The 25,104-nt window shown below is 44.9% G+C and overlaps 1 protein-coding gene across 1 annotated transcript; it reads right to left on the reverse strand.

Annotated features, from left to right (window-relative positions):
* Positions 1 to 1,772: 1,772 nt before the first annotated feature.
* On the reverse strand, positions 1,773 to 23,408 carry dclre1c (DNA cross-link repair 1C, PSO2 homolog (S. cerevisiae)). Its single transcript, XM_056277481.1, has 15 exons — positions 23,300 to 23,408; positions 23,032 to 23,083; positions 22,801 to 22,885; positions 20,927 to 20,986; positions 16,747 to 16,802; positions 13,176 to 13,277; positions 10,913 to 10,985; positions 9,902 to 10,042; positions 8,129 to 8,230; positions 6,046 to 6,182; positions 5,169 to 5,223; positions 3,924 to 4,012; positions 3,051 to 3,148; positions 2,869 to 2,955; positions 1,773 to 2,734 (listed from the first exon to the last, which is right to left on the reverse strand). Exons 1-15 carry the CDS (start codon positions 23,406 to 23,408, stop codon positions 1,911 to 1,913), a joined length of 2,070 nt encoding a protein of 689 aa, XP_056133456.1. The 3' UTR covers positions 1,773 to 1,910.
* Between the last annotated feature and the right edge of the window lie 1,696 nt (positions 23,409 to 25,104).

The raw sequence follows: 25,104 nt of genomic DNA on the forward strand, positions 1-25,104 counted from the left end.
GGCGGCCTGTCCATGGTGTCTCCTCACCTGCCACCCAATGACTGCGGGGATAGACTCCAGCATGCCCGCGACCCTGAGAGCAGGATGGGCAGTTTGGATAATGGATGGACCGTATTTAAGTTAAACTGAAGACAGTGGGCTGGGTAAGTCAAGTTCAGTAAGGCAAAGATACATAAAATTCAGTTTTGTTTTTTTTAATTTGGAAACAACAGATCTTTTAAAAACAATCATTTTGAATTCCCTCAACTCAGGGATTTTCAATCTACTCATTCATAATATGTACAATTTCAAAAATGTATGGCTTTCATTTAGAACATCTTCTAGGTTTTTGCATTTTTCCAAAATGTTTTAAACTGATCCCTAAACTGCTTCATTTCAGAAGAACATCATCAGCTGGGCAATAAGAATTCTTAATGACTGAAATGAGGTTTTCAACTGACAAAACAACACATTTTCCGGACCAGGGCTGCTGGGGGAAACAGGTTCTTTTAGGACACAGGTGACCTAGTTCACAAAAGCAAAATAACTGTTGAACAGGAGGCTGATGACTGTGATCTTATTGTGGAGAAGTGTGTGTGTGTGCACGTGCATCATTTCACACAGGGCAGGAAAGGAGTGTGTGCTGCTGTGCACTGTGTACATTGAGGTATGTGTGGTTAGGAGGTTAGGCTGACGTTAAACGTGTATGCAGCTGGAACAAGCCTTCATGTCTTCGCATCGATATGGGATTCGTACATGAGGGAGGTAAATTAGCAGATCACTGCATTAAAGTGTTGCATGCTAGTGGTCTTCTTTGCGACGTATGAGCTCAATATGAGTATGTCATGTATGTCATTGTGTATAGTATATCTGAAGATTGTTGTGTTGTAGTGTTGTTATTCTATGTTAAGTACACTGAGAGAGCCACAAAACCGGAGTCAAATTCCATGTTTGTGCAAACCTACATGGCCAATAAACATGATTCTGATGTTAGTGGATTTCATATACATATACAGGGCAGTGGCTATCAGAGTACTCTCACAATCCAACTAATTTGCTTGCAATGCCATCTGTTATCATACAATAACTGTTATTATCATACAATGTTAGCACTGCAAAGACGTCGATTCTTACCATTTTACCGCTGACAGTAGAAGAGCAAAAGACAAAAAGTGCAAATGATTTGTATCAGTGGTTCTCGAACTGGTCCCCAGGCATCTCCAGTACTGATCGTTTTCTATTTTGCCAGGGAGTTCATTACATTCACCTGTTGTTGTGGGTTTAAAATCTCCTGACTGGAGGCTGGAATGACTGGAACAACAGGTGCAGTAACAGCAGAACTGAAAATCAGCAGTACCTGAAGACCCAAGACACTACAGCTGACTTACTTACATAGTATAGTTGCAGAGTGTTTTGGAATGGAATTGTGATGACTGATGGATAAGAGTGTGCCTTGCTTACATGAGCAACTTCTGCCAGTTGCTTGAGGTGTGTTTCGCTTAACATCGCCAAAATCCGAATAGCCTCAAAATGTTAATCAAAAAGACATGCATGTTAGGGTTAATACTCCTGTCTGTGCCCCTGAGCAAGGCAATGGAAAGAAGAACTGGAGTTGGTTCCCGGGTGCTGCAGCTGCCCACTGCTCCTACACAATAGGATGGATTAAATGCAGAGAACACATTTCATTGTAAGAATATAATGTCGAATTAAGTGGGTTTCATGTTTTCTGTGCTCGTGAAAATTAAGGAAATCAAGATGTGAATCTAAGAAGCTCAGGACAAGTGGAATAACACACGTGTGCCAGTCATTTGTAGGTCAACCAAGATATGAATGAGGCATCTCTTTAGCCTGTTTTGGGCTGCACAGGCCATCAGTTGCAAAATTTGCCATTTCAGGATATAATTCAGGAAGTGCATTCATATTTATCTCAGTTAAATGGAGCCCTGACTTCCTTTCCTGATGACTACTTCCTCTCCAGAGGCCAACTGTCTGTACAGTTGTGCGAGTTCCTCTGGTCGTGGTGTCTTTGACTCTGGTGTGCATGGAATATCAAAGTCTGATGATGCCCGAGACTCCGACAGCTCCTCAGATTCTGGATGTAGTCTCTGGCTACAGTTCTCCATGTTCTGAGACTTGTCTTTGGTCTGTGTCTCTCCTTGTTCCCGCCTCTTCTCATCTGTTCGGAGGATCAAGGTCTCAGGCAGGAGTGAGACATCATCGGACAGACAGGTGGACTGGGATGAGTCGAATTTCTCTTCATCAGCGATATTAACATCATCGTTATCTGCATCACTAAATAGCTCGGGGCTTTGCGAGCCGGTCATTCTAGAAGGGGAGGGGCTTGTGAGAGAACAGCAGGATTGTGATTGGCTTTTGAGGCTGTTTTGGCTGTCAGTGAGCGTCTCCATGGCAAAGAAGTCCTCCCACCTCGGAGGAGCGGTGGCATTAGCGGAGCCTCTTAAAGATTCCTCCCTATTTTCCTCACCTCCCACTGCCTTCTTTCTTTCCTCCCTCTCTCCATACTTCTCATTATTTTTTTCTTCTGGTCCTTCCTCTTCTTTCTCCTCTGTTTTTGTATCCCCCACCTCTCCCTCCAGCTTCATTCCCATTTCTTCCTCCTCCTCTTCATCATCCTCGTCCTCACCATTGGACTCAGTGCAGTCCATGTAGGCCACAGTGGATTGTGGGAATTGGACTGTCAGAGGGGAAGGGTCCACCTCAGGCCCAACGAGCGATATTCTTGGAGGACTCTCACCTTCCAAAAGAACAAATGAAAAGAAAAAAAAATCAAAACAAAATGTTTTCATCGTTTCGGAAATAATGATCCATAATTATCTGTGATAAGATAAAAAGAGACATAAAGCCATGAAAAAAGTACTTATGCACCACCATTTTTCACTTCCTGGTTCAGCGCAATTTTCTTCTTCACTGGTGCCAGGTCCGGCCCATCAAACAGCCCATCATCACTGTCTGAGTCTATACACCACAGAGAACAGCCCAGTAGATATTTAAACTATGAACGATGAAATGAAGAGGGAACAACAATGCTTCGGTATCTGTAAATAACCCACCATATTCAGGTCTCTCTACCCTGCAGCGCTTGAGTACTCCCAGGGGTTTGTAGGTGAATGCTGCCTGTTCAGACTGGTCCCTGCAGAGACACATCAACCTGGATGAAAGAAAACAAGAGAGAAAAAGAGCTAAAATCTTTGACGGTTTTAGTTGTTTTGAGGTCATTCAAATTGGCCAATCTGTAAGTTGTGATATTGGGCTATACAAATAAAACTGACTTGACTTCATTTAACAGGGATATGATCTGGACACAACCAGGAAAAAAACCAGAAGACAGAAACTGATTTGATGTATGAAGAGTCCAACCTGAAGTCTTGAAAAACACTGAAACCACATACCTACATAAGTATGTTACCTTGTAATCCTACGACCAAAAGCCTAATACTTGATCTCAGTTTCTTAGAATTTGGACTTGAAGTCTGTATTCATGCTCTCCTCTGTAGTTCTAGCTCTCATCTGGTAAACGGCACCAATAAAGACCACCGTGCCTTCTAGGGAAATTGTTTTTGTGTTGGATTCTTAACATCCTTGACAGACTTTGAGACAGAGACTAATGCCCGTTTTCCACTACATGGTACTGGCTTGGCTCGACTCGACAAGTGTCGTTGTCCATTACCGTAACAGTACTCCCTCAGTGTAGCTGGTCTGCATTGATTTTGGTACCTGCTCCAGTTTTTTTGGAAGCTTGACAAAGGTGGTATCAGAGAAGTGGTAACAGCTACCAAAATGCCAGTACTTTCCAGTAATGGAAAACGAAAAAGTCGAGTCGAGTTGGGCCGGAACCATGTAGTGGAAAAGGGGCATATGTTGCGTGCATCCAACAGAAGAGCACACCAGGCCCGTCCAGAGTAGCTTGACTGAAGACTACTCACGACTTGGTGACCTCGGCCAGCGTCATGCCAATAGGGATAACACTGGGGTAGATGTTGACTGGTTGGAGGTAAGTCAGGAAATCTTTGAGCTGAAAAGAGATCAGGCAACTTTGATAGCGAGAATGGCTGAAGGAATGAATGAACAAATGTATGAATGCACAAATTCAGTTTGTTCACACATGTAGTTATAGAATTATCAAATGTAGGGCGTCCGGGTAGCACAGCAGTCCGTTCGAATCCCTGTGTTACCTCCGGCTTGGTTGGGTGCCCCTACAAACACAATTGGCTGTGTCTGCGGGTAGGAAGCTGGATGTGGGTATGTGTCCTGACTGCTGCACTAGCACCTCCTCTGGTTGATTGGGGTGCCTATTCGGGGAGGAGGGGGAACTGGGGGGAATAGCGTGATCCTCCCATGTGCTACGTCCCCCTGGTGAAACTCCTTACTGTCAGGGGAAAAGCAGCTGGTGACTCCACGTGTACCGGGGGAGGCGTGTAGTCTGCAGCCCTCCCCGGATCGGCAGAGGGGGTGGAGCAGTGACCGGGACAGCTCAGAAGAGTGGGGTTATTGGCTGGATACAATTGGGGAGAAAACCCCCCCCCCAAAAAAAGAATTATCAAATGTATGAGGTCCAGCTGTCTTGTTATATTGGTGAATTTTTTTTTAATATTTATTTTTTAATGTGTGAATTTTTTTTTGTGGAACCCCCTTTCTCCCCAATTGTACGTGGCCAATTAACCTATTTTCCGAGCCGCCCCAGTCTCTACTCCACCCCCTCTGCTGATCCGGGGAGGGCTGCAGACTACCACGTCTCCTCTGATACATGTGCAGTCGCCAGCTGCTTCTTTTCACCTGACAGTGAGGTGTTTCACCAGGGGGATGTAGTGGGAGGATCACGCTATTCCCCCCAGTTCCCCGTCCCCCTCGAACAGGCACCCCGATCGACCAGAGGAGGCACTAGTGCAGCGACCAGGACACACAACCACATCCAGCTTCCCACCCGCAGACATGGCCAATTGTGTCTGCAGGGACGCCTGACCAAGCTGGAGGGAACACGGGGATTTGAACTGGCGATCGTCGTTTTGGTAGGCAACGGAATAGACCACCATGCTACCCGGATGCCCGTTTCATTGCACTTTTTAGGATTGTTAAAATAATAGTTATTAAGCAGCAGTTTAAGTAGTTAGTTGGTTATGTAACCACTGAATGACAAAGTGTGTCATCACTATGATATAACGCTGGCGTACCTCAGAGTAGGAAGAGTGGAAGCTGAAGCAGGCTCTATAGCAACTGGCTCCTGTTCTAAAAACGGCAAGGACAACATTATGCTTGCTTTAACTCTTCCACATGCAAACACAACACATACTTGAGATAATAACTTATTACAGCCATTTTGCTTACCACAAACCCCACAATAGATCACAAAACCACAAAAAAAAATCACAAGAAATCACAAAAGAGGCAGAGTCATGGACTGTGTTAGAATGAGGGTTATGTTAATGTATTTTGTGGTGGTGGTTAGATACCACATAAAGTACTCTCTGGTCGTGTGTGTCATCAGCAATACTCATCTACCCATATACAGACATGACCCAGTGAACAAATAACATTGTGGATTCTGAAAAATAAATTGGACTTTTTTTGGGGGGGGGGGATTCCCCCCCCTTTTCTCCCCAATTGTATCTAGCCAATTACCCCACTCTTCTGAGCTGTCCCGGTTGCTACTCCACCCCCTCTGCCAATCCGGGGAGGGCTGCAGACTACCACATGCCTCCTCCGATACATGTGGAGTCGCCAGCCGCTTCTTTTCACCTGACAGTGAGGAGTTTTGCCAGGGGGACGTAGCACGTGGGAGGATCACGCTATTCCCGCAGTTCCTCCTCTCCCCCGAACAGGCGCCAACCGACCAGAGGAGGCGCCAGTGCAGCAGCCAGGACACACCCACATCCGGCTTCCCACCCGAAGACACGACCAATTGTGTCTGTAGGGACGCCCGACCAAGCCGTAGGTAACACGGGGATTCGAACCGGCGATCCCTGTGTTGGTAGGTAGGTATACTACCCGGACGCCCATTTGGACTCATTTCTGTGTCCGTTTCCTTCATAGGTGAGTCTGTGCACCTACCTGACTACGATGTTGCTTTTCCTGCTCCTCTCTCCAAACCAAATGGTGGATGGCTTGATGCTGATGATGCGTAGAGGGGTGCCATCAGGAGCCACCGAGCCACATGGCAGCCTGTTACCCCGAAAAAACTCATCGTCCTATACACATGCAAAAGAAAACAACAAATCAGATGATGTCCTTCCACATGCATATGCAAGCAGGTGTTTTGGAGACAATATCTCTCATAAGAGATACTTTCATTTTGACCAACTAAATGAAAATGTCAAATGTGACGTAGAGTTCACTATCTATTCAGCTTTATGCACGCTCAATAATCCAGGTAAGGAATCACCAGGAAGTTGAATCAGTTTATCTGGACAGTTATTGAGAGAGAAATGTTTCATCACTCATCTAATGCCCCCTTTTCCACTACTTGGGACCAGCTCAACTCCACTCGACTCGCAGAGTGTCGTTTTCCATCACCATAACAGTATCCCCTTGGTGTAGCTGGTCTGCATTGATTTTGGTACCTGCTCCAGTTTTTTGGAACCTCGACAAAGGTGGTACCACAAAAGTAGTAACAGTTACCAAAATGCCTGTACTTTCCAGTAATGGAAAACGAAAAAGCCGAGCTGAGTTGAGCCAGTAGCATGTAGTGGAAAAGGGGCATAAGTGACCGCTTCAGTCTCAGCTGACTGCAGGTATCCCCACCCTTATAAACAATACAGTGGCGTAGTCAGTTGAGACTGAAGAGGTGACTTAGATGAGTGATGAAACGTTTCTTTCAATTAATGTGTCCAGATGAACTGATTCAACTTTCTGGTACTTTCTATGTGGGTTGAAGAAGTTTGAATGCACTGTTAATACTTCTTGAGGGGCTATGGGCTAATCTCAAACACTGATAAAAGGGTTAGGATGAATTTGGGATAACCCCAATTACGTGGCTCCACTAACACAGGGCTCCAGACTAAAATTTTCACCAAGTCTCTCAGATGGTGGCACCAATGTCCAATTTGGTGGCGCTGTTTCAGTTTTGTCGCATAATGTACAATAAATAACGTGTATTGTCCAAGAAATGTTTTAATATTCCTTTACCACCAGACATGTGCATCTTTATGGGGAAATTAGGATGGAGAGACTTTATATGGAATAAAGTGCAACACTGAGAGCATTTCGCTCTTTTACTTGTTGAACGTCAACCAAGGAAATTCAACTATCCATTCCAATCAGAAAACTTTTATTTTTTTAGTAGCATTTTCCAGCTCATCAGTCTCCTCTTTTCTCTCCCCTTGTGCCTCCTCTTCATCATCTGCTGTAATGTTACCGGGTTCAGCCCTGATGTGCTTGGTAGAAAATACAACTTGATAGTAAGTTTCATCGCCACTCACTCTTATCGTCCACGTGAGTTCCAGTGGTTGCCTTCATTAGCCTACCTGCAATAATTAATGCGCATGAGTAAATGTTGCTATAACAACTCGGATGGGGGGGGGGGGATAAAACCTGCTGGAGCTGTCTACAGGTGCCTCGGTACCATTTCTACAGTAACTAGATTTACTGTAGATGTGCTTAAGGCACAATCAGACCAGAACAGTTTCAACCACACAGCGAAAAAAATAAATTATTTTGTTTGCTAATAATAAATTGAGGACTGTGATGGCCTGGCGGCCTGACCAGGGTGTCTCCCCAACTGCCGCCCAATGACTGGTGGGATAGGCTCCAGCATACCCACGACCCTGAGAGCAGGCTAAGCGGTTCGGATAATGGATGGATAATAAATTGACTATTGCATGACAGCGGACATAAACGCCACTTTGAATGCAGCAGCAAGCAACAGATTAGATATGTACGGTTGAGATGGGAGTTCATGACGAGCTGGGAAAATACAGTAGGGGAGGGCAAATGAAGAAGCCCCCCTCCTCCTTCTTGAACTACGATTAAGTTGCTCTTGAGCAAGGCACTTAACCAGTAGTTTCTAACGTGGATTATCTGAGGGGCCCTTATTAGAGAACTACAGCCATGCTGAACAGCTCCCAGATGTGAATCTGCTTAGCTGTGGTCCAGGGTGTTCATGTAAAACAACACACTACATGTGGTCCTCCCTGACCTTAGGGTGTCGACATGCGTGAATCTGTGTATTGCGGTCGGTCGTCATGTGGCTCAGGATCTCTGGCATCTTCTTAAACATCGTCAGATTTTTTACATGGACCTAGGGAGGAACAAAAAAACACGACACAAGAACAAAGACACAGGATGTTCATTAAGGGCAAAAATACAGTGGCTTCAGAAAGTATGCAGACCCCTCCCCTTTTACACACTTTGTGTTCAAAGATTTAATTTTAAATGGATAAAATTGCCATTTTTGCCCATTGATCTATACTTAATAACCCATACTGACAAAGTGAACACATGTTTTTAGAATTGTGCAAATCTATTAAAAATCGAAAACTGAAATCTCACATTTATAGAAGTATTCATATCTTTAATTCAGTACTTTCTAGAAGCCCCTTTGGCAGTAATTACAGCTTCGAGTCTTCTTGGGTAAGTCTCTATAAGCTTTGCACACCTGGGTCCCATTCTTCCTGGCAGATCCTTTCAAGTTTCATCAGATCGGATGAAAAGTGTCTGAACTGCCTTCCTCAGGTCTCTCCACAGATGTTCTATGGACTTTAAGTCTTGGCTTTGGCTGGGCCACTCAAGGACAGTCTGAGACTTGTTCCAAAGCCACTCCAGCATTGTCTTGGCTATATGTTTCAGGGCATTGTCATGCTGAGAGGTGAACCGTTGCCCCAGTCTGAGGCTGCGTGTGATCTGGAGCAGGTTTTCTTCATGGGCCTCTCTGTATTTGGCTGCATTCATATTTCCCTCAATTCACACCAGTCTCCATGTGCCTGCCGCTGAGAAGCACTCCCATAGCATGTCACTGCCACCACCATGCTTCACCATAGGGATGCTATAAGCCAGGTGATGACCAGACGTAGTGCTTGGAGTTCTGCCCAAAGAGTTCAGTTTTTGTCTCATCAGACCATAGAATCTTTTTCCTCAGGCTCTCAGTTTGACAAACTCCAAGTGGGCTGTCATATGCCTTCACTCGCCACTCTAGCATAAAGGCCTGATTGACGGAGTGCTGCTGAGATGGTCACCCCCCTGGCAGGTTCTCCCATCTCTGCAGAGGACTTCCGAAGCTCTGTTAGAGTGACCATTGGGGTCTTGGTTTTTTCTCCCCAATTGCATCCAGCCAATCACCCCACTCTTCCGAGCTGTCCCTGTTGTTGCTCCACCCCTTCTGCTGATCTGGGGAGGTCTGCAGACTACCACACACCTCCTCCGATACATGTGGAGATGCCAGCCGCTTCCTTTCACCTGACAGTGAGGACTTTCGCCAGATGGACGTAGCACGTGGGAGGATCACACTATTCCCCCCAGTTCCCCCTCCCCCCCGGACAGGTGCCCCGACTGACCAGAGGAGGCGCTAGTGCAGCGACCAGGACACATACCCACATCTGGCTTCCCACCCTTAGATACGGCCAATTGTGTCTGTAGGGATGCCCGACCAAGCTGGAGGTAACACAGGGAACTGGCGATCCCCATGTTGGTAGGCAACGGAATAGACCGCCACGCCACCCGGACGCCCACCAAGGCCCTTCTTGCCCGGTTATTCAGTTTGGCCAGACGGCCAAAAAAAAAAAAAGCCATATTTTTTCCATTTACAATTAAATCTACAAGATAATGAAGTGTACAAAACGTGAAGGGGTCTGAATACTTCCTGAAGCCACTGTATATATGAAACTTAATTGCACTTTCAGAGGGAGGCTTTCCTTGGCATTTATGTAAACAGCACATGCACATGTGCAGCAACATGTTCATTTATAAGAGTTACCTGAGTGTTGAACTCTTCTGCCAAGTTGGTAAACAGGTATTCATATCCATAGGCAGCTTTACAGTTGAGCCAGACAACATGGTAGGCACTCTGACTGATCCAATGACTGACGAGTTCTCTGATACCACTCAAACAGTCCTCCTACACACACACGTTAGTGCAGAAAATGTGTGTTGTAACACACTTGTGACAGTGGAGCTGGGACATATATCAACATGATTTCAGTGTCATGATACGGGACTAGATATTATCTGGGATTTTGGTTATAGTAATATCATGACAGTTAATAACTGTCATCATACAAAGGCTGCATTACAGTACACTGATATACTTTTTTGAACTAGTTCTGCTGTTTTATCTAACTGAAATGAATAATGACTGCCTCTACATCCTTGGTCATTAAATCCACCTTACTTATGACCATTTCTCAACATCTTGTTGTGTGTAAGTATCTTATCCATCCCCAAAATATCCCAACACTAGGAATTTTGAGGTATTCAATCAAAAATATTGATTTGATTTGCACATATAAAACAAAGCAGCAAAAAAAGAGAAAGAAGCAAGATGTGCACGTGAGATTTAAAAAAAAATCCTAGGGCCTTACAGGTCCAGTGAATCTCTAAACCCAAAATAAGGCCTACAAGGCCAAAGGCCCGGATGATCCAAGTCCAACAAAATTTCATGCCCAGAGCTGGACGTCTGGCCCAGATTGATGATAAAGTTGGTGTAACCTCTGTTTAACTCAATTTGTATGAGAATACCGAAGACAAATACAGAATTCAAGAGATATTAGACAGACAGAATCCAGTCAGTCACACAAATCACAGCAGCAGCACCGCGGTGGCCATGACACATTTTGACATTGACATCAGCTTTCACCATCAATTGTTCACTAGGGGGGTCCAAATATTCCACCACAAAAACAAACTACAATGATGAAAAACAAGATGCCATGAAAATCTAGATGCACGACTGTGTGAACTCTCACACAAAAAGAAATCCTTTACTTACCCGACTTGGAATTTGGTAGTAACGTTTGTCAAAGAACGTGGAGTCCAGATACACACTCTGAATGTCTTTCACCCTGTGTATGGGACAGGGTACAGTACAGTTCATATGACACAAAACAGTCATAAAAACAGAGGTGACAAATATAAAGCCTGTAGTTGTCTTCTGGGCACAACCGCATTCCCAAACCTGGTCACCCAGATTCTGGATTTTGCTCTTACAATGAGGATACTAGTACATAGACAAGAGAACACAGTCAATTAAAAAACTTAAAATCAATTATTTCTGTTTTTTTCCTCCCCAACTGCATTTGGCCAATTACCCCACTCTTCCCGAGCTGTCCCGGTCGCTGCTCCACCCCCTCTGCTGATCCGGGGAGGGCTGCAGACTACCACATGCCTCCTCCAATACACGTGGAGTCGCCAGCTGCTTCTTTTCACCTGACAGTGAGGAGTTTTGCCAGGGGGACGTAGCATGTGGGAGGATCATGCTATTCCCCCCAGTTCCCCCTCGCCCCTGAACAGGCGCCCTGACTGACCAGAGCAGGCGATAGTACAGCGATCAGGACATTCGGCTTCCCAACAGCAGACACGGCCAATCGTGTCTGTAGGGATGCCCGACCAAGCTGTAGGTAACACGGGGATTCGAACTGGCGATCCCCATGTTGGTAGGCAATGGAATAGACCGCCACGCCACCCGAACACCTCGCTTGCTTTCTTAATAAGAGGAGTGGACTGTGTTACTGGGCCTTGTGTGGCAAGAGGTAATGACTTTTCCCAATAAAAGAGAGAATAGACATGACCAGGCCGAATGCCAGGATTCATTCTTCGCCAAATACTGGCAAGTCTGCTCTTCATATAACAGAAAAGTATCCATCCATTATCTTAACCGCTTATCCTGCTCTCAGGGTCGCGGGGATGCTGGCGCCTTCCCCAGCAGTCACTGGGCGGCAGGTGGGGAGACACCCTGGACAGGCTGCCAGTCCATCACAGGGCTGACACACACACACACACACACACACACACACACACACACACACACACACACACACACACACACACACACACACCCACACCCATTCATTCCTAGGGACAATTTAGTACGGCCAATTCACCTGACCTACATGTCTTTGGACTGTGGGAGGAAACCAGAGCCTCTGGAGGAAACTCACGCAGACAGGGGGAGAACATGCAAACTCCACACAGAGGACAACCCGGGATGACCCACCAAGGTTGGACTACCCCGGGGCTCGAACCCAGGACCTTCTTGCTGATGGGTGACCGCGCTAACCACTGTAACACCGTGCTGCCCAACAGAAAAGCAGTGATACTCAAATCAACTACAGAACAATCAATATTGTATCATCACAGAGGTCAAAGTATCTCTAAGCTGAATACTTCACTTTGCCTGGGCACTGCATCAGCTGGCTGCCCAAAAGGCCATCTACCCCCCCAAAAAACAATTCATGAAAAAAGAAAAGAGACACTAATAGACATGCAAACCTTCATACACCAACATTTATCACTGGATAAACACCATCTTCCTGTGTGTTCAGCGTGCCATCCATAGTAGGGGTGTAAGTAAATAGCGATACTCGAGTGTTGCGATATTATATTTTGTGATACTGTATCGATTCTCAAAATCACTATATCCATTTTTGATTGTTTACATGTAAAGGTTGGTGACAAACATTTTGTGTTGTGTGTAACCCAACGACCGCTAGATGGCAGTGTTGTAATCTATCTTCAGCCGTTTGACTCTTCCACTCTAACACAACAGCGTAAACTGAGACAGAAAGTAGCATAAGCACAAAGAACACAGGCCTATGAAATCGCAATATATCGCCTTTCTTACAGTATAACAAGATATCGCGATATATTGAATCATAACCCTGTATCGTGATACGTATCGTATCGCCAGATTCTCGCCAATACACAGCCCTAATCTAGTTGCTCTCGTCACGGTACCAGATTAATACAAACTATGTCAGCACACACCAAGTGAAACCCCATGTATAGTCTGTGTCATTACACAGTCTGCTCTTCTCCTGAAACTTCCTCTTAACTGTGATGGTTTGTACTGCTGCCTCAGAGCATCCTAACCCCTGTTTGCCTCACACTTTGAATGCAGCTCATAAGGAGGCCTTTAAAAACGATTTCCAAAATGTAAATAGAGCGAAGGTAATTCTATCCTTCGGACAGAGATGGAGAGAAGAGGAACGTGGGAGGGCACAACTGAGACGGAAAGCAGGTGAAATGTGGCTTACCTGCTCCCAGAGTGAAGTAGCTCCATCCGTGCAGTGTCTCCCTGAGCCAACCTGAAGTCTCCAGTGTACAACACGTTCCCCTGGGACCCCTCAATTAGGAACCTACACAAACACACACTCACAAGCTCGATATGTAGAGTAGAGATAATACACCATCCGGAGGAAAACTCCCCGTCAGATTCTGTGGTTGTCTGAACTGACAGATTGTTTAACTGATAAAGATACCAGTGTGACAAGTTGGTAATGAGGCCTGTTCCACAGTCGTGGGTTTTGTTTGCTCAGCCCCTGGTAGTAACAATACGCAATACTGCTGAAGAGTCCCTTTCAGAGGACACCTAATCCACATGTACATGTACCAACCTCTTCCAGGTACTGGAGCTGAAAATATTGTAATACATCAGATGGTTGCTTATGAAATGTAATGTTATTGCCTGGTATTTTTTTTCCATCATTAAGATGGCGCCGGGGATGGCAGCCTTGGTACAGCACACTCTAGTACTTTTTTTGTTTTCAGTGTAATGTAAATTCTAGAGCCCAAACGTGGAGTCACTGTTCATAAACTGCAAGCCATTTTATTCACCATGGGAGTTTTCACCCTTCATCCTGGTGGTGTTTACATCCCACCGGCCGGTGTGAATGGCGCACTGCAAACAGTGGCTGATCAGATTACCGGCTTGGAACAAAAACATAGTCTCACTTTTGATAATCCTTGAGGACTTTAACAGAGCGAAATTAAACCATGAATCACCAAAATACAGACAGCATATTAACTGTCCCACCAGGGAAAATACCACACTGGACCACCGCTACACAATTCTTAAAGATGCTATCGCTCTGTCCCCCGGGCAGCTTTGGGGCACTCTGATCACTGCTTGGATGTTGTGTTGCTGTTAAGCCCACTGAGGCAAATTTGTAATTTGTGATATTGGGCTACACAAATAAAATTGATTTGATTTGGTTCATCTTACTCCAACCTACAGGCAGAAACTAAAATCTGCAAAGCCGATAAAACAGTCAGTTTCTTCACTTAAAACAGTGAAGAAATGGACCAGTGAAGCAAAGCTGGAACTGCAAGACTGTTTTGACTGCACCGATTGGAGTTTATTTGAAGCTGCAACTGGCAACCTGGATGAACTAAGTGACACTGTGACATCTTACATCAGCTTTTGTGAAGACACGTGTGTGCCAACCAAGACTTTCTGCACATAAAACAATAACAAGCCATGTTTCACAGCCAAACTAAGACAACTTCGGCAGGCCAAGAAAGATGCCTACAGCAGTGGGGCTAGAGCCCTGTACAAGCAGGCCAGAAACTCACTGACAAAGAGATCAGAGTGGCTGAAAGAAGCTACCCTGAAAAGCTGAAAAACAGGTTTTCAGCCAACGACCCTGTGTCAGCGTGGAAGGACCTGCAAGACATCAAAAACTACAGACCATCCCCTATTCTGAGGCAAACAAAGACCTGGCTGATGACCTGAATGTCTTCTATTGCAGGTTTGAGAGAGATAAATTCACACTCCTTATCAACTCTAGCCCAACGACAACAGCCTCATCACACCTCTGGACCCCCCCCCCCGATAGTTAGAATAAACTCAAGATACGTGTAGAGGATGTGAGCTGGCTTTTCTAGAGACAGAAGACCAAGAAAGCTCTGGATCCAGACGGCGTCTCCCCATCATGTCTTAAAGCCTGTTCTGACCAACTGGCTCCAATCTTCATGCAGCAATTCAACAGATCCCTTGAGCTGTGTGAAGTCCCCTTCTGCCTCAAATGCTCCACCATCATCCTGGTCCCAAAGAAACCCTCCATCACAGGAGTGAAGGACTACAGGCCTGTCACTCTGACGTCTGTAGTCATGAAGAATTTCAAATGACTGGTGTTGGCCCACCTGAAGAATGTCACAGGACACCTGCTGGACCCCCTGCAGTTTGCCTACTGGGTAAATAGGTCAGTGGATGATGCAGTCAACATGAGACTGCACTACATTCTGCAACACCTTGACCGGCCAGCGACATCTGCAAGGATCTCCTGTTTGTGGACTTTAGCTTGGTGTTCAACACCATCATTCCAGAAATTCACTCCTCCAAACTCTCCCAGCTCACTGTATCCCCTGCCATCTGTCAGTGGATCACCAGCTTTCTGACAGGCAGGAAACACCAGGTGAGGCTGAGGGAAGTCACTTCTGGTATATTGACAGTCAGCACTGGTGTTCCCCAAGTATGTGTCCTCTCCCCACTGCTCTTCTCCCTCTACACCAATGTGGGCCTCCAAGTTGAAATGGCAGAGAATCTGACCAAGAGGGAGGATTTAGACGATGAAAAAGAGTGGGCCGAGTACAGAACCTTGGGGAACACCTTGTGTGACTGTGGATGGAACAGAGGAGTGGTTGTGAAGTGAGATGAAGTGTGACCTGTTGGAGAGGTAGGACTGGAGCCAGCTGAGTACGTTGCCTTCAATACCGACATCTTTCAATCTGGTGAGCAGGATGTTATGGCTCACAGTATCGAAGGCTGCACTCAGGTCGAGGACGATGAGGATGTTAAGAGCTCCAGTATCAGCAGAGGTGAGGAGGTAATTAAGTACTTTAAGGAGTGCAGTTTCAGTGCTGTGCAGCGGGCAAAAACCAGACTAGAGGGGTTCGAGTAGGTTGTTGGAGCGTAGGTAGGTTTGGAGTTGTGTGGCGACAATGCATTCCAGGGTTTTAGAGAGGAAGGGGAGATTGGAAATTGGCCGGTAGTGGTTGAGGCAGGATGGATCAAGACCGGGTTTCTTGAGAATTGGGGTGACAGCTGCAGTTTTGTAGGCAGACGGGACAATTCCATGGGACAGTGAGGAATTGAAAAGGTTGGTGAGGTAGGGGCATAGGGCAGGGAGGCATTTCTTCAGTAGGGGGGTGGGGAGGGGATCAAGGGAGCAGATTGTGGATTTTGATGAGCTGATGAGTTCAGAGATAGTGGTAGGGGCAACTGGAACAAACCGGGAGAGGTGGCGATCAGGGGGAGGGGTAGGGAGGTCAAGAGGAATGGGGAGAAGAGGGGCCGGAGTAGGTGCTGCCGAGTCAGATGCAGGGGATAGTGATTTGTTGATAGTGGCGATTTTGTCTGCAAAAAATATACATCTGGTATATAAGATAATATAGTGTAATATAGTGGGAATACATAGCATTGTATATGGGCATGATGGGTTGTGGAGTTGGGGTATGGTATATGGGTAATTTAGCATGTAAGCAATATGGCATATATGGGCATAGGTTGTCAATTCCCCAACCACAGCAAGACTCTATAATAGCAACATACCCGTTGTGCATACATGCTCGCCATGAATGTCCTGTTGTTGTTACATTTATTTCTTCTGATTTTTTCTTTTTGTCTGTTGTTTTGTTTTTTATTTTTTTTGTGTGAGTGATGTCTGCAAGTGCTAGAAGCTGCGGTGTACCGGTGTCAAATTCCTCATGTGCATAGGCACACTTGGCCAATAAAGTTAATTCTGATATATAAAAAAAAGAAAAGAAAGAAAAACTGTGAAAATCAAACACTGGCCTATACTGGTCTTCAAGAGCAGTTTTACTCACATGACAGAGCCTGGACAGTGTCCTGCCGGTATAAGGGTCACCACGATCTCTTCTTTCTGAGGTACATCCAAACAACACACACACGCGCGCACACAAGCACACCCAGAAAGAATGACCCACACGTATTGTCAGTGGGAGCCCTACAATACCCACTGATAAAGATAAAACTAAGTCTACATGCAGACTATGTACGTGTGTCTTCGTGAGGTGAACATAACACAAGTTAGGAAAGCCAGATTCATTCAGGGTTTGTAAATACATGGTATAGGGGCGTCCAGATAGCATGGTGGTCTATTCCATTGTCTACCAACACGGAGATCGCTGGATCAAATCCCCGTGTTACCTCCGGCTTGGTTGGGCGTCCTTACAGACACAATTGGCCATGTCTGTGGGTGGGAAGCCGGATGTGGGTGTGTGTCCTGGTCACTGCACTAGCGCCTCCTCTGGTTGGCCGGGGCGCCTGCTCGGGGGGGAGGGGGAACTGGGGGGGGGGGATAGCGTGATCCTCCCACTTGCTATGTCCCCCTGGTGAAACTCCTCACTGTCAGGTGAAAAGAAGCGGCTGGCGACTGCACATGTATCAGAGGAGGCATGTGGTAGTCTGCAGCCCTCCCCGGATTGGCAGAGGGGGTAGAGCAGCGACCGGGACGGCTCGGAAGAGTGGGGTAATTGGCCGCATACAATTGCACTAGCGCGTCCTCTGGTCGGTCGGGGCGCCTGCTCGGGGGGGAGGGGGAACTGGGGGGGGGGATAGCGTGATCCTCCCACTTGCTATGTCCCCCTGGTGAAACTCCTCACTGTCAGGTGAAAAGAAGCGGCTGGCGACTGCACATGTATCGGAGGAGGCATGTGGTAGTCTGCAGCCCTCCTCGGATTGGCAGAGGGGGTGGAGCAGCGACCGGGATGGCTCGGAAGAGTGGGGTAATTGGCCGCATACAATTGGGGGGAGGAACCCCCAAAAAATAAAATACATAAATACATGGTATAATAATAATAATAATACATTTTATTTGAACAGCGTTTTGCAAAATACCCAGACGTTTTAGATATGATAAAATAAACATAAAAGCAACACACTAAAAGCATAAAACACACAACATTAATCACACACATAAGAGCAAATGTACATGTCTATCTAACCCAGAGAAAGTAGTCTGAGCAAGGCTAATGGAACAATAGTTTTTTCGCCCACTCAATCACGTGAACAAGTACGCAAAACAGCATGTAAGGGTAGGCGCCAACTATGTTTTAAATGTAATCCCCAATTTCATTTCAGACAAATTTACAGATAATTTAAAAAAGCGACAAACCTCACTCAGAACTAGCTAGCTGTTCAAAACGGATGAAAACCTAAGTAAGGAAATGCTGTTTTTTTCCCCACAAGCTGACTTGACTGCTGTCTTCTTCTTTAGTTAAAGGGCGAAGACAGAAATTCATGAAAAAATTACAGATAATGAAAAATACTGGAGCAAGAATTATAACAAAAACAAAGAGAACATTTGACCTGATTACTGGCATCACTGCATTTGCCATCATCACATTTCATGTGTTGATCAGCTTCTACTTTTTGTTTATTTCTTATTATGTGCGGCACTTTGGGCTCCAGTGCAAATGAAAAGTGCTGTGCAAATAATGTTTGTTATTGTCACTGAGTGAAAATAAAGTTTGTAATTGACAACAGCTGTAATAAATATATATACTATATATATATATATATATATATATATATATATATATATATATATATATATATATATATATATATATATATACACTACCGTTCAAAAGTTTGGGATCACATTGAAATGTCCATATTTTTGAAGGAAAAGCACTGTACTTTTCAATGAAGATAACTTTAAACTAGTCTTAACTTTAAAGAAATACACTCTATACATTGCTAATGTGGTAAATGACTATTCTAGCTGCAAATGTCTGGTTTTTGGTGCAATATCTACATAGGTGTATAGAGGCCCATTTCAAGCAACTATCACTCCAGTGTTCTAATGGTACAATGTGTTTGCTCATTGGCTCAGAAGGCTAATTGATGATTAGAAAACCCTTGTGCAATCATGTTCACACATCTGAAAACAGTTTAGCTCGTTACAGAAGCTACAAAACTGACCTTCCTTTGAGCAGATTGAGTTTCTGGAGCATCACATTTGTGGGGTCAATTAAACGCTCAAAATGGCCAGAAAAAGAGAACTTTCATCTGAAACTCGACAGTCTATTCTTGTTCTTAGAAATGAAGGCTATTCCATGCGAGAAATTGCTAAGAAATTGAAGATTTCCTACACCGGTGTGTACTACTCCCTTCAGAGGACAGCACAAACAGGCTCTAACCAGAGTAGAAAAAGAAGTTGGAGGCCGCGTGTCACAACTGAGCAAGAAGATAAGTACATTAGAGTCTCTAGTTTGAGAAACAGACGCCTCACAGGTCCCCAACTGGCATCTTCATTAAATAGTACCCGCAAAACACCAGTGTCAACATCTACAGTGAAGAGGCAGCTGCGGGATTCTGGGCTTCAGGGCAGAGTGGCAAAGAAAAAGCCATATCTGAGACTGACCAATAAAAGAAAAAGATTAAGATGGGCAAAAGAACACAGACATTGGACAGAGGAAGACTGGAAAAAAGTGTTGTGGACGGATGAATCCAAGTTTGAGGTGTTTGGATCACAAAGAAGAACGTTTGTGAGACGCAGAACAAATGAAAAGATGCTGGAAGAATGCCTGACGCCATCTGTTAAGCATGGTGGAGGTAATGTGATGGTCTGGGGTTGCTTTGGTGCTGGTAAGGTGGGAGATTTGTACAGGGTAAAAGGGATTCTGAATAAGGAAGGCTATCACTCCATTTTGCAACGCCATGCCATACCCAGTGGACAGCGCTTGATTGGAGCCAATTTCATCCTACAACAGGACAATGACCCTAAACACACCTCCAAATTGTGCAAGAACTATTTAGAGCAGGAGCAGGCAGCTGGTATTCTATCGGTAATGGAGTGGCCAGCGCAGTCACCAGATCTGAACCCCATTGAGCTGTTGTGGGAGCAGCTTGACCGTATGGTACGCAAGAAGTGCCCATCCAACCAATCCAACTTGTGGGAGCTGCTTCTGGAAGCGTGGGGTGCAATTTCTCCAGATTACCTCAACAAATTAACAGCTAGAATGCCAAAGGTCTGCAATGCTGTAATTGCTGCAAATGGAGGATTCTTTGATGAAAGCAAAGTTTGATGCAAAAAAAATCTTATTTCAAATACAAATCATTATTTCTAACCTTGTCAATGTCTTGACTCTATTTTCTATTCATTTCACAACATATGGTGGTGAATAAGTGTGACTTTTCATGGAAAACACAAAATTGTTTGGGTGATCCCAAACTTTTGAACGGTAGTGTATATATATATCCCCCTTTTCTCCCCAATTGTACCCAGCCAATTACCCCACTCTTCTGAGCCATCCCGGTCGCTGCTCCACCCCCTCTGCCGATCCGGGGAGGGCTGCAGACTACCACATGCCTCCTCCGATACATGTGGAGTCGCCAGCCGCTTCTTTTCACCTGACAGTGAGGAGTTTCACCAGGGGGACGTAGGGCATGGGAGGATCACGCTATTCCCCACAGTTCCCCCTTCCCCCTGAACAGGAACCCCAACTGACCAGAGGAGGCGCTAGTGCAGCGACCAGGACACATACCCACATCTGGCTTCCCACCCGCAGACACAGCCAACTGTGTCTGTAGGGACTCCCGACCAAGCTGGAGGTAACACGGAGATTCGATCCGGCGATCCCGTGTTGTTAGGCAACAGAATACACCGCCATGCTACCCGGACACCCCTGAAATAATATTTTTAACAGATGAAAGATTCAAAGGGAAAATGGGATCCGCCTTGTTACTAAAAACACTTCAGTGCTTCCCCATGTTACATATATATTTAAATAGAAGTGCGGTAATGTGACAGTTTATTTTCCTAGCCTCCTTTTGGTAAGCCAATTAAAGGGTTTTCCCTCCCCTTTACTCTTAGATGATGTACTTTATGTGTCACTGGTTATGATTTCAAGTAAGTTTCACTCATGTTTTATCCTTGCAGTGCAGCTCCTGAACGGTTTGGAAAATCCACTATAGTGGCAACATGACAATCTAAAACTACAAGACAACCTAAATCTCTGAAATCATCTCAGTTTTTACCTCTCCTGATGCCTCATTCACCAACGAAATCTGAGTTGGGCTCTCCAGCTCCAGCGGAACCTAAAGCACACCGGTGAGCAGGAGAGATGCAGCCATAAGATGAGAACAGTCAGTATCAGGTAAATAAATTACCTGTCCCAAATAAGCCATAAGGGTACTTTCTTGTCTCAGGCACTGTCTGAGAAACTTCCCAAAAGCTTAGATAAAGGGCACAGAAATTACTGCTGACCCCTCGCACCCTGGACACCATCTTCTCCAGCTCCAACCCTCTGGCAGGCCTGACAGATCACTGAGAGCTAGAATCACCAGACACCACAACAGTTTCTTCGGTGTGGTATGTGTTTTGTTTGGGTACATTGGCAACTGCTTTTTAACCAGGAATAAATCCACGTACGTGCAGCATACCTGGTATGCGTAACCATACTCGGCTGATAAAGCTTGATTCTGACTCTGAATAAAAAGCATCCATTTATCCAGCCTCATTTGAATTGGGAAACTCCTCTTTAACTGTCTGGCACAGTGCAATACTATGAGGTCTTATGTGTGACCTACCCTGATGCAACAACTACACCAGGTCTGTTTCCTACTGTAAGAACCGGAACTACCGACTAAAGCAATACTGGTTATTTCCACTGCAACAGCACTGTCGTGGCGTTTTGGTTTGTTTGTTTGTTTTTTTTTTTGGTTTTTTAACCAGAATTGTTGTATTAATATTTGATGTTAAAGTTTGGTGTAAGTTTTAATGAAACATGCACACAGTGGTGGGCTGTTAGGCCATCAGGGCTGTCTCTGTTGGCCCTGTCAAAATCAAAATCATAATTTGTTTTTCATATTTAAATTGAAGTGTGCCTGAAATATGTCTGAATTCAATTACTTGTTTTCTCGTTGGGCTGAGCAGGATCATCTAAATCTAAAATCTAAATGTCATCTAAATGCACCACAGCTGCTTGGACCAGCACTAGTGGTATTGCTAGCCTTTCATTGAAGCCAGAAGCTGCAAACTGATTACAACTTTGAGTGACCGTATCATCAGCCAATCAAGTTTTGATGTGTGGTGACAGAACTCCCCAGGGCCCTGCGATGTTTTGGTGCTAGCCCCAGTGTCATCATCAACTATGAGCTTTGTTGAGTTTGAGATACTTTATTGATCCCTGTAGGGAAATTACGCTCTGCATTTAACCCATCCTAGCTGTGTAGCTAGGAGCAGTGGGAAGCTGCCGTGCAGCACCTGGGGACCAACTCCAGTTCCTCTTGCCATGCCTCAATCAAGGGTACAGACAGGAGTATAAACCCTAACGTGAATGTCTTTTTTTTTTTGGTGGTGGGGTAACCCGGAGCACCTGGAGAAAACCCACCACAGACATGGGGAGAACATGCAAACTCCACACAGAGGACGGCCTGGAATGATTCCCAAGGTCGGACAACCTCAGGTTCGAACCCAGGACCTTCTAGCTGTAAGGCGACAGCGCTAACCACTGCGCCACCGTGCCGCCCAAATGCAAGAGCTTGAGCATTTGGCTTGAGCAATAGCTGCTACAGTGCACAGTGGCATGTGTGTGCGTTGTGATTGTTGAAGATCAGCTGTTTTGTTGGTGTTGATGCTGTAGAGCATATAATCAAGTCAATTTTATAGCCCAATATCACAAATTTGCCTCAAGGGGCTTTACAGCAACACAACATCCTGTCCTTAGTGCGTCATAGTGTATTTTGTATGTGACTGTGTTGGCTGTATGTGTTGGCACCCATATAAGAAATTTGTGTGTGTGTGTGTGTGTGGGGGGGGGGTGCAGTTCATTACTGAAGGCCCTGACTGAAACCCTACAGTGCATTACTGCATGCACAATGTGAGAGTGTGCACGGTGACTTTCACTTACAATGTGTTCTTCCCAAAATGCATACTTGGGATTGCTCAGTAGGAGCTCTTTGGTCACATAGGAACAGTACAACTTGACAGTCCGACTGAAAGCAAGAGAGAAATACATGATGTAACTTCGATTGCATCACGGCACACTTACAGGCTTGGAAGACAGACAGCCAAAGGCAGAGACAAAAAGACAAGAAAAAAAGAAAAACCCTAGTGAATTATATAATTTCGCCGACGTCACCTGAATTCTAGTTTCCTCTTCACAAAAGGTCCTTTTAGTCCTTTCATGTGATCTGTTGACAGGAACGACACATCATCACACACACCGGTAGGCAGAGGCAGAAATACAGAGGGGAAAGGGGTTAGATGCAGAGATGGAGGCAGCTACAGAGAAAGACACTTGTCAAATAAAGCACACAAGCAAGGCTCCTCTATGAACACTGAAAATAGTCAAAAATGCTATTAGCATCTGGATCTGTCGAGGGCTGAGGGAACTGTTCGCGACTCACCTTTGTGGCAGTGGGAGAGGAAATATGCCCGGGCATGTAAGTTCTCCCTGTCGAAGCGGTCCAACGAAATGGTTGGATACTCCTTCATACGCCCTGCAAATGAGCTCATTTTCCTTGTCCTATACTTTCGTTATCCTCTAAAACAATCCATGACCACAAGCGTCTCTCACATTCTGCTTCGAAAATAAATGAAAAAAAAAATTCTTTTTCGTGTTTTATGGCGGTTGGAATTTAGGTTATTGGTGCATTACCGCCACCTTTTGCTCCGGAATGTGAATCACACAATAGTTACAATCTAAATCCCTTAAACCCCTATAAAACCCCTATCCTATATAAAACAAAAACAAAAACAACAAAAACCCTGTATCTCTTAAGAAAGCTCACAGTACCCTGACTTGTTTTCTCTCACCCGTGCTCAGTAAACCTTTTAATGTGAATTCCTGCACCTCTAATTCCCCCAGATTATTCCTCATCATCTGTCTGTGTGTCCCATACCCCCCTACGACTCAGAACTACGTGATCCACTGACTCTTCTCCCTGACATCCCTCACATAAGCCTGTCTGGTGTTTCCCTACCATTTCCAGCGTTTTGTTTAGTGCACAGTGTCCCAACCTTAACCTTGTCAACACATTTCCCTCTCTCCTGTGTCCACTACCTACCCTAGATATAGATGCCTGTTGTTATTCATCAGGTGGTTATTCATCAGGAAGTTGCAAGTACTGATCACACACTGTAACGTTAGCAATTATTGTAAAAAAACAACAAAACAAACAAACAAAAAACAGCGGTAATTGCAAGTTACATAAGTGAAGACAACAAATGACGTCGGGGTGAAAATACACTGGGCAACTTTTTGGCCAACATGTCATAATGTAATGTACATGTGTTTTGTACAATTAAAAAAAATGTTGGCCAGTGTGATAGGGCTATGTGCCTGCCAACAGTAAATTTAGTGAAGATGTGGGGAAATATATATAGAATTTAGTGCTGTTGCTGCTCTAGATTCCACCAAAATTTAAAACAATCTGTTCCAAGGTTATTGGTTTTTTTTTTACAATACATTTCTCATCTTTATGTAAAAGATAGGGTTAGCCTATTTATACCAGACGTCCCTGGAGATAAGGTTGAAAATCGGCGAAGTGGTCCTTTAAGGACCTTTGCATATAGTATTTTCCCCAATTTTACTTGCCAGAGTTGTTGTTAGGACAAACAGGTAGACTTTCTTCATGTGTTCTTCGGGCTTTTCATTAAACTTTATTATGACAATACATTTCTCAAGTCTTAACTTGCTCACGCCTTACTTCCTCACTTTCAGATCGCTCATGTCATTTCTTATTCTTTTATTCCCATTTAATTGTTTGCATCAATGTTCATTCATCCGTCCCGCCATTTCCCCTTCGTTCTCTTCATCGCTCCCTTCATAATAATCAATTTCCGCCCAATTGCCAGCCTCCCTTCATAAAGCCTATCTGGCGCCCTCAACTGGTGCGGAGGCTGTTGGTCCCTAATAGAGCCACCGTAGAAGAAGAACGTCTACGGTTGCTAAGCAACATAGGACACGCAATTTCAACAACGTTTGCAGCTTGTTCGCTTGGCAGCCGTGTGAAGTAACTAACGTAGGGTCTAAAACAGTTGTAAGTTGTTTTAATTTTCCTGTGATTTATCCCGATAACTAACGTATGGTCTAAAACAGTTATAAGTTGTTTAAATTTTCCTGTGATTTATCCCGAATGACCGAGAAAGTGTAAAGTGGATGCAAAGTTTATAATCCAGCCTCTTTTATGTGGAACTGGCTGACAGACTG

This window comes from Lampris incognitus, chromosome 3, assembly GCF_029633865.1.
Source record: "Lampris incognitus isolate fLamInc1 chromosome 3, fLamInc1.hap2, whole genome shotgun sequence".
NCBI lineage: Eukaryota > Metazoa > Chordata > Actinopteri > Lampriformes > Lampridae > Lampris > Lampris incognitus.

Bases quoted from the DNA above. Each gene is read 5' to 3' on its own strand.
- dclre1c (XM_056277481.1), bottom strand. From the start codon at position 23,408: ATGAGCTCATTTGCAGGGCGTATGAAGGAGTATCCAACCATTTCGTTG. The intron at 13,278-16,746 runs GTGAGTAAAACT...GTGTTTGTGTAG, and splicing joins CACTGTCCAGGCTCTGTCAT to GTTCCTAATTGAGGGGTCCC. The intron at 8,231-9,901 runs GTAACTCTTATA...GTTCCTCCCTAG, and splicing joins CAGAAGAGTTCAACACTCAG to GTCCATGTAAAAAATCTGAC.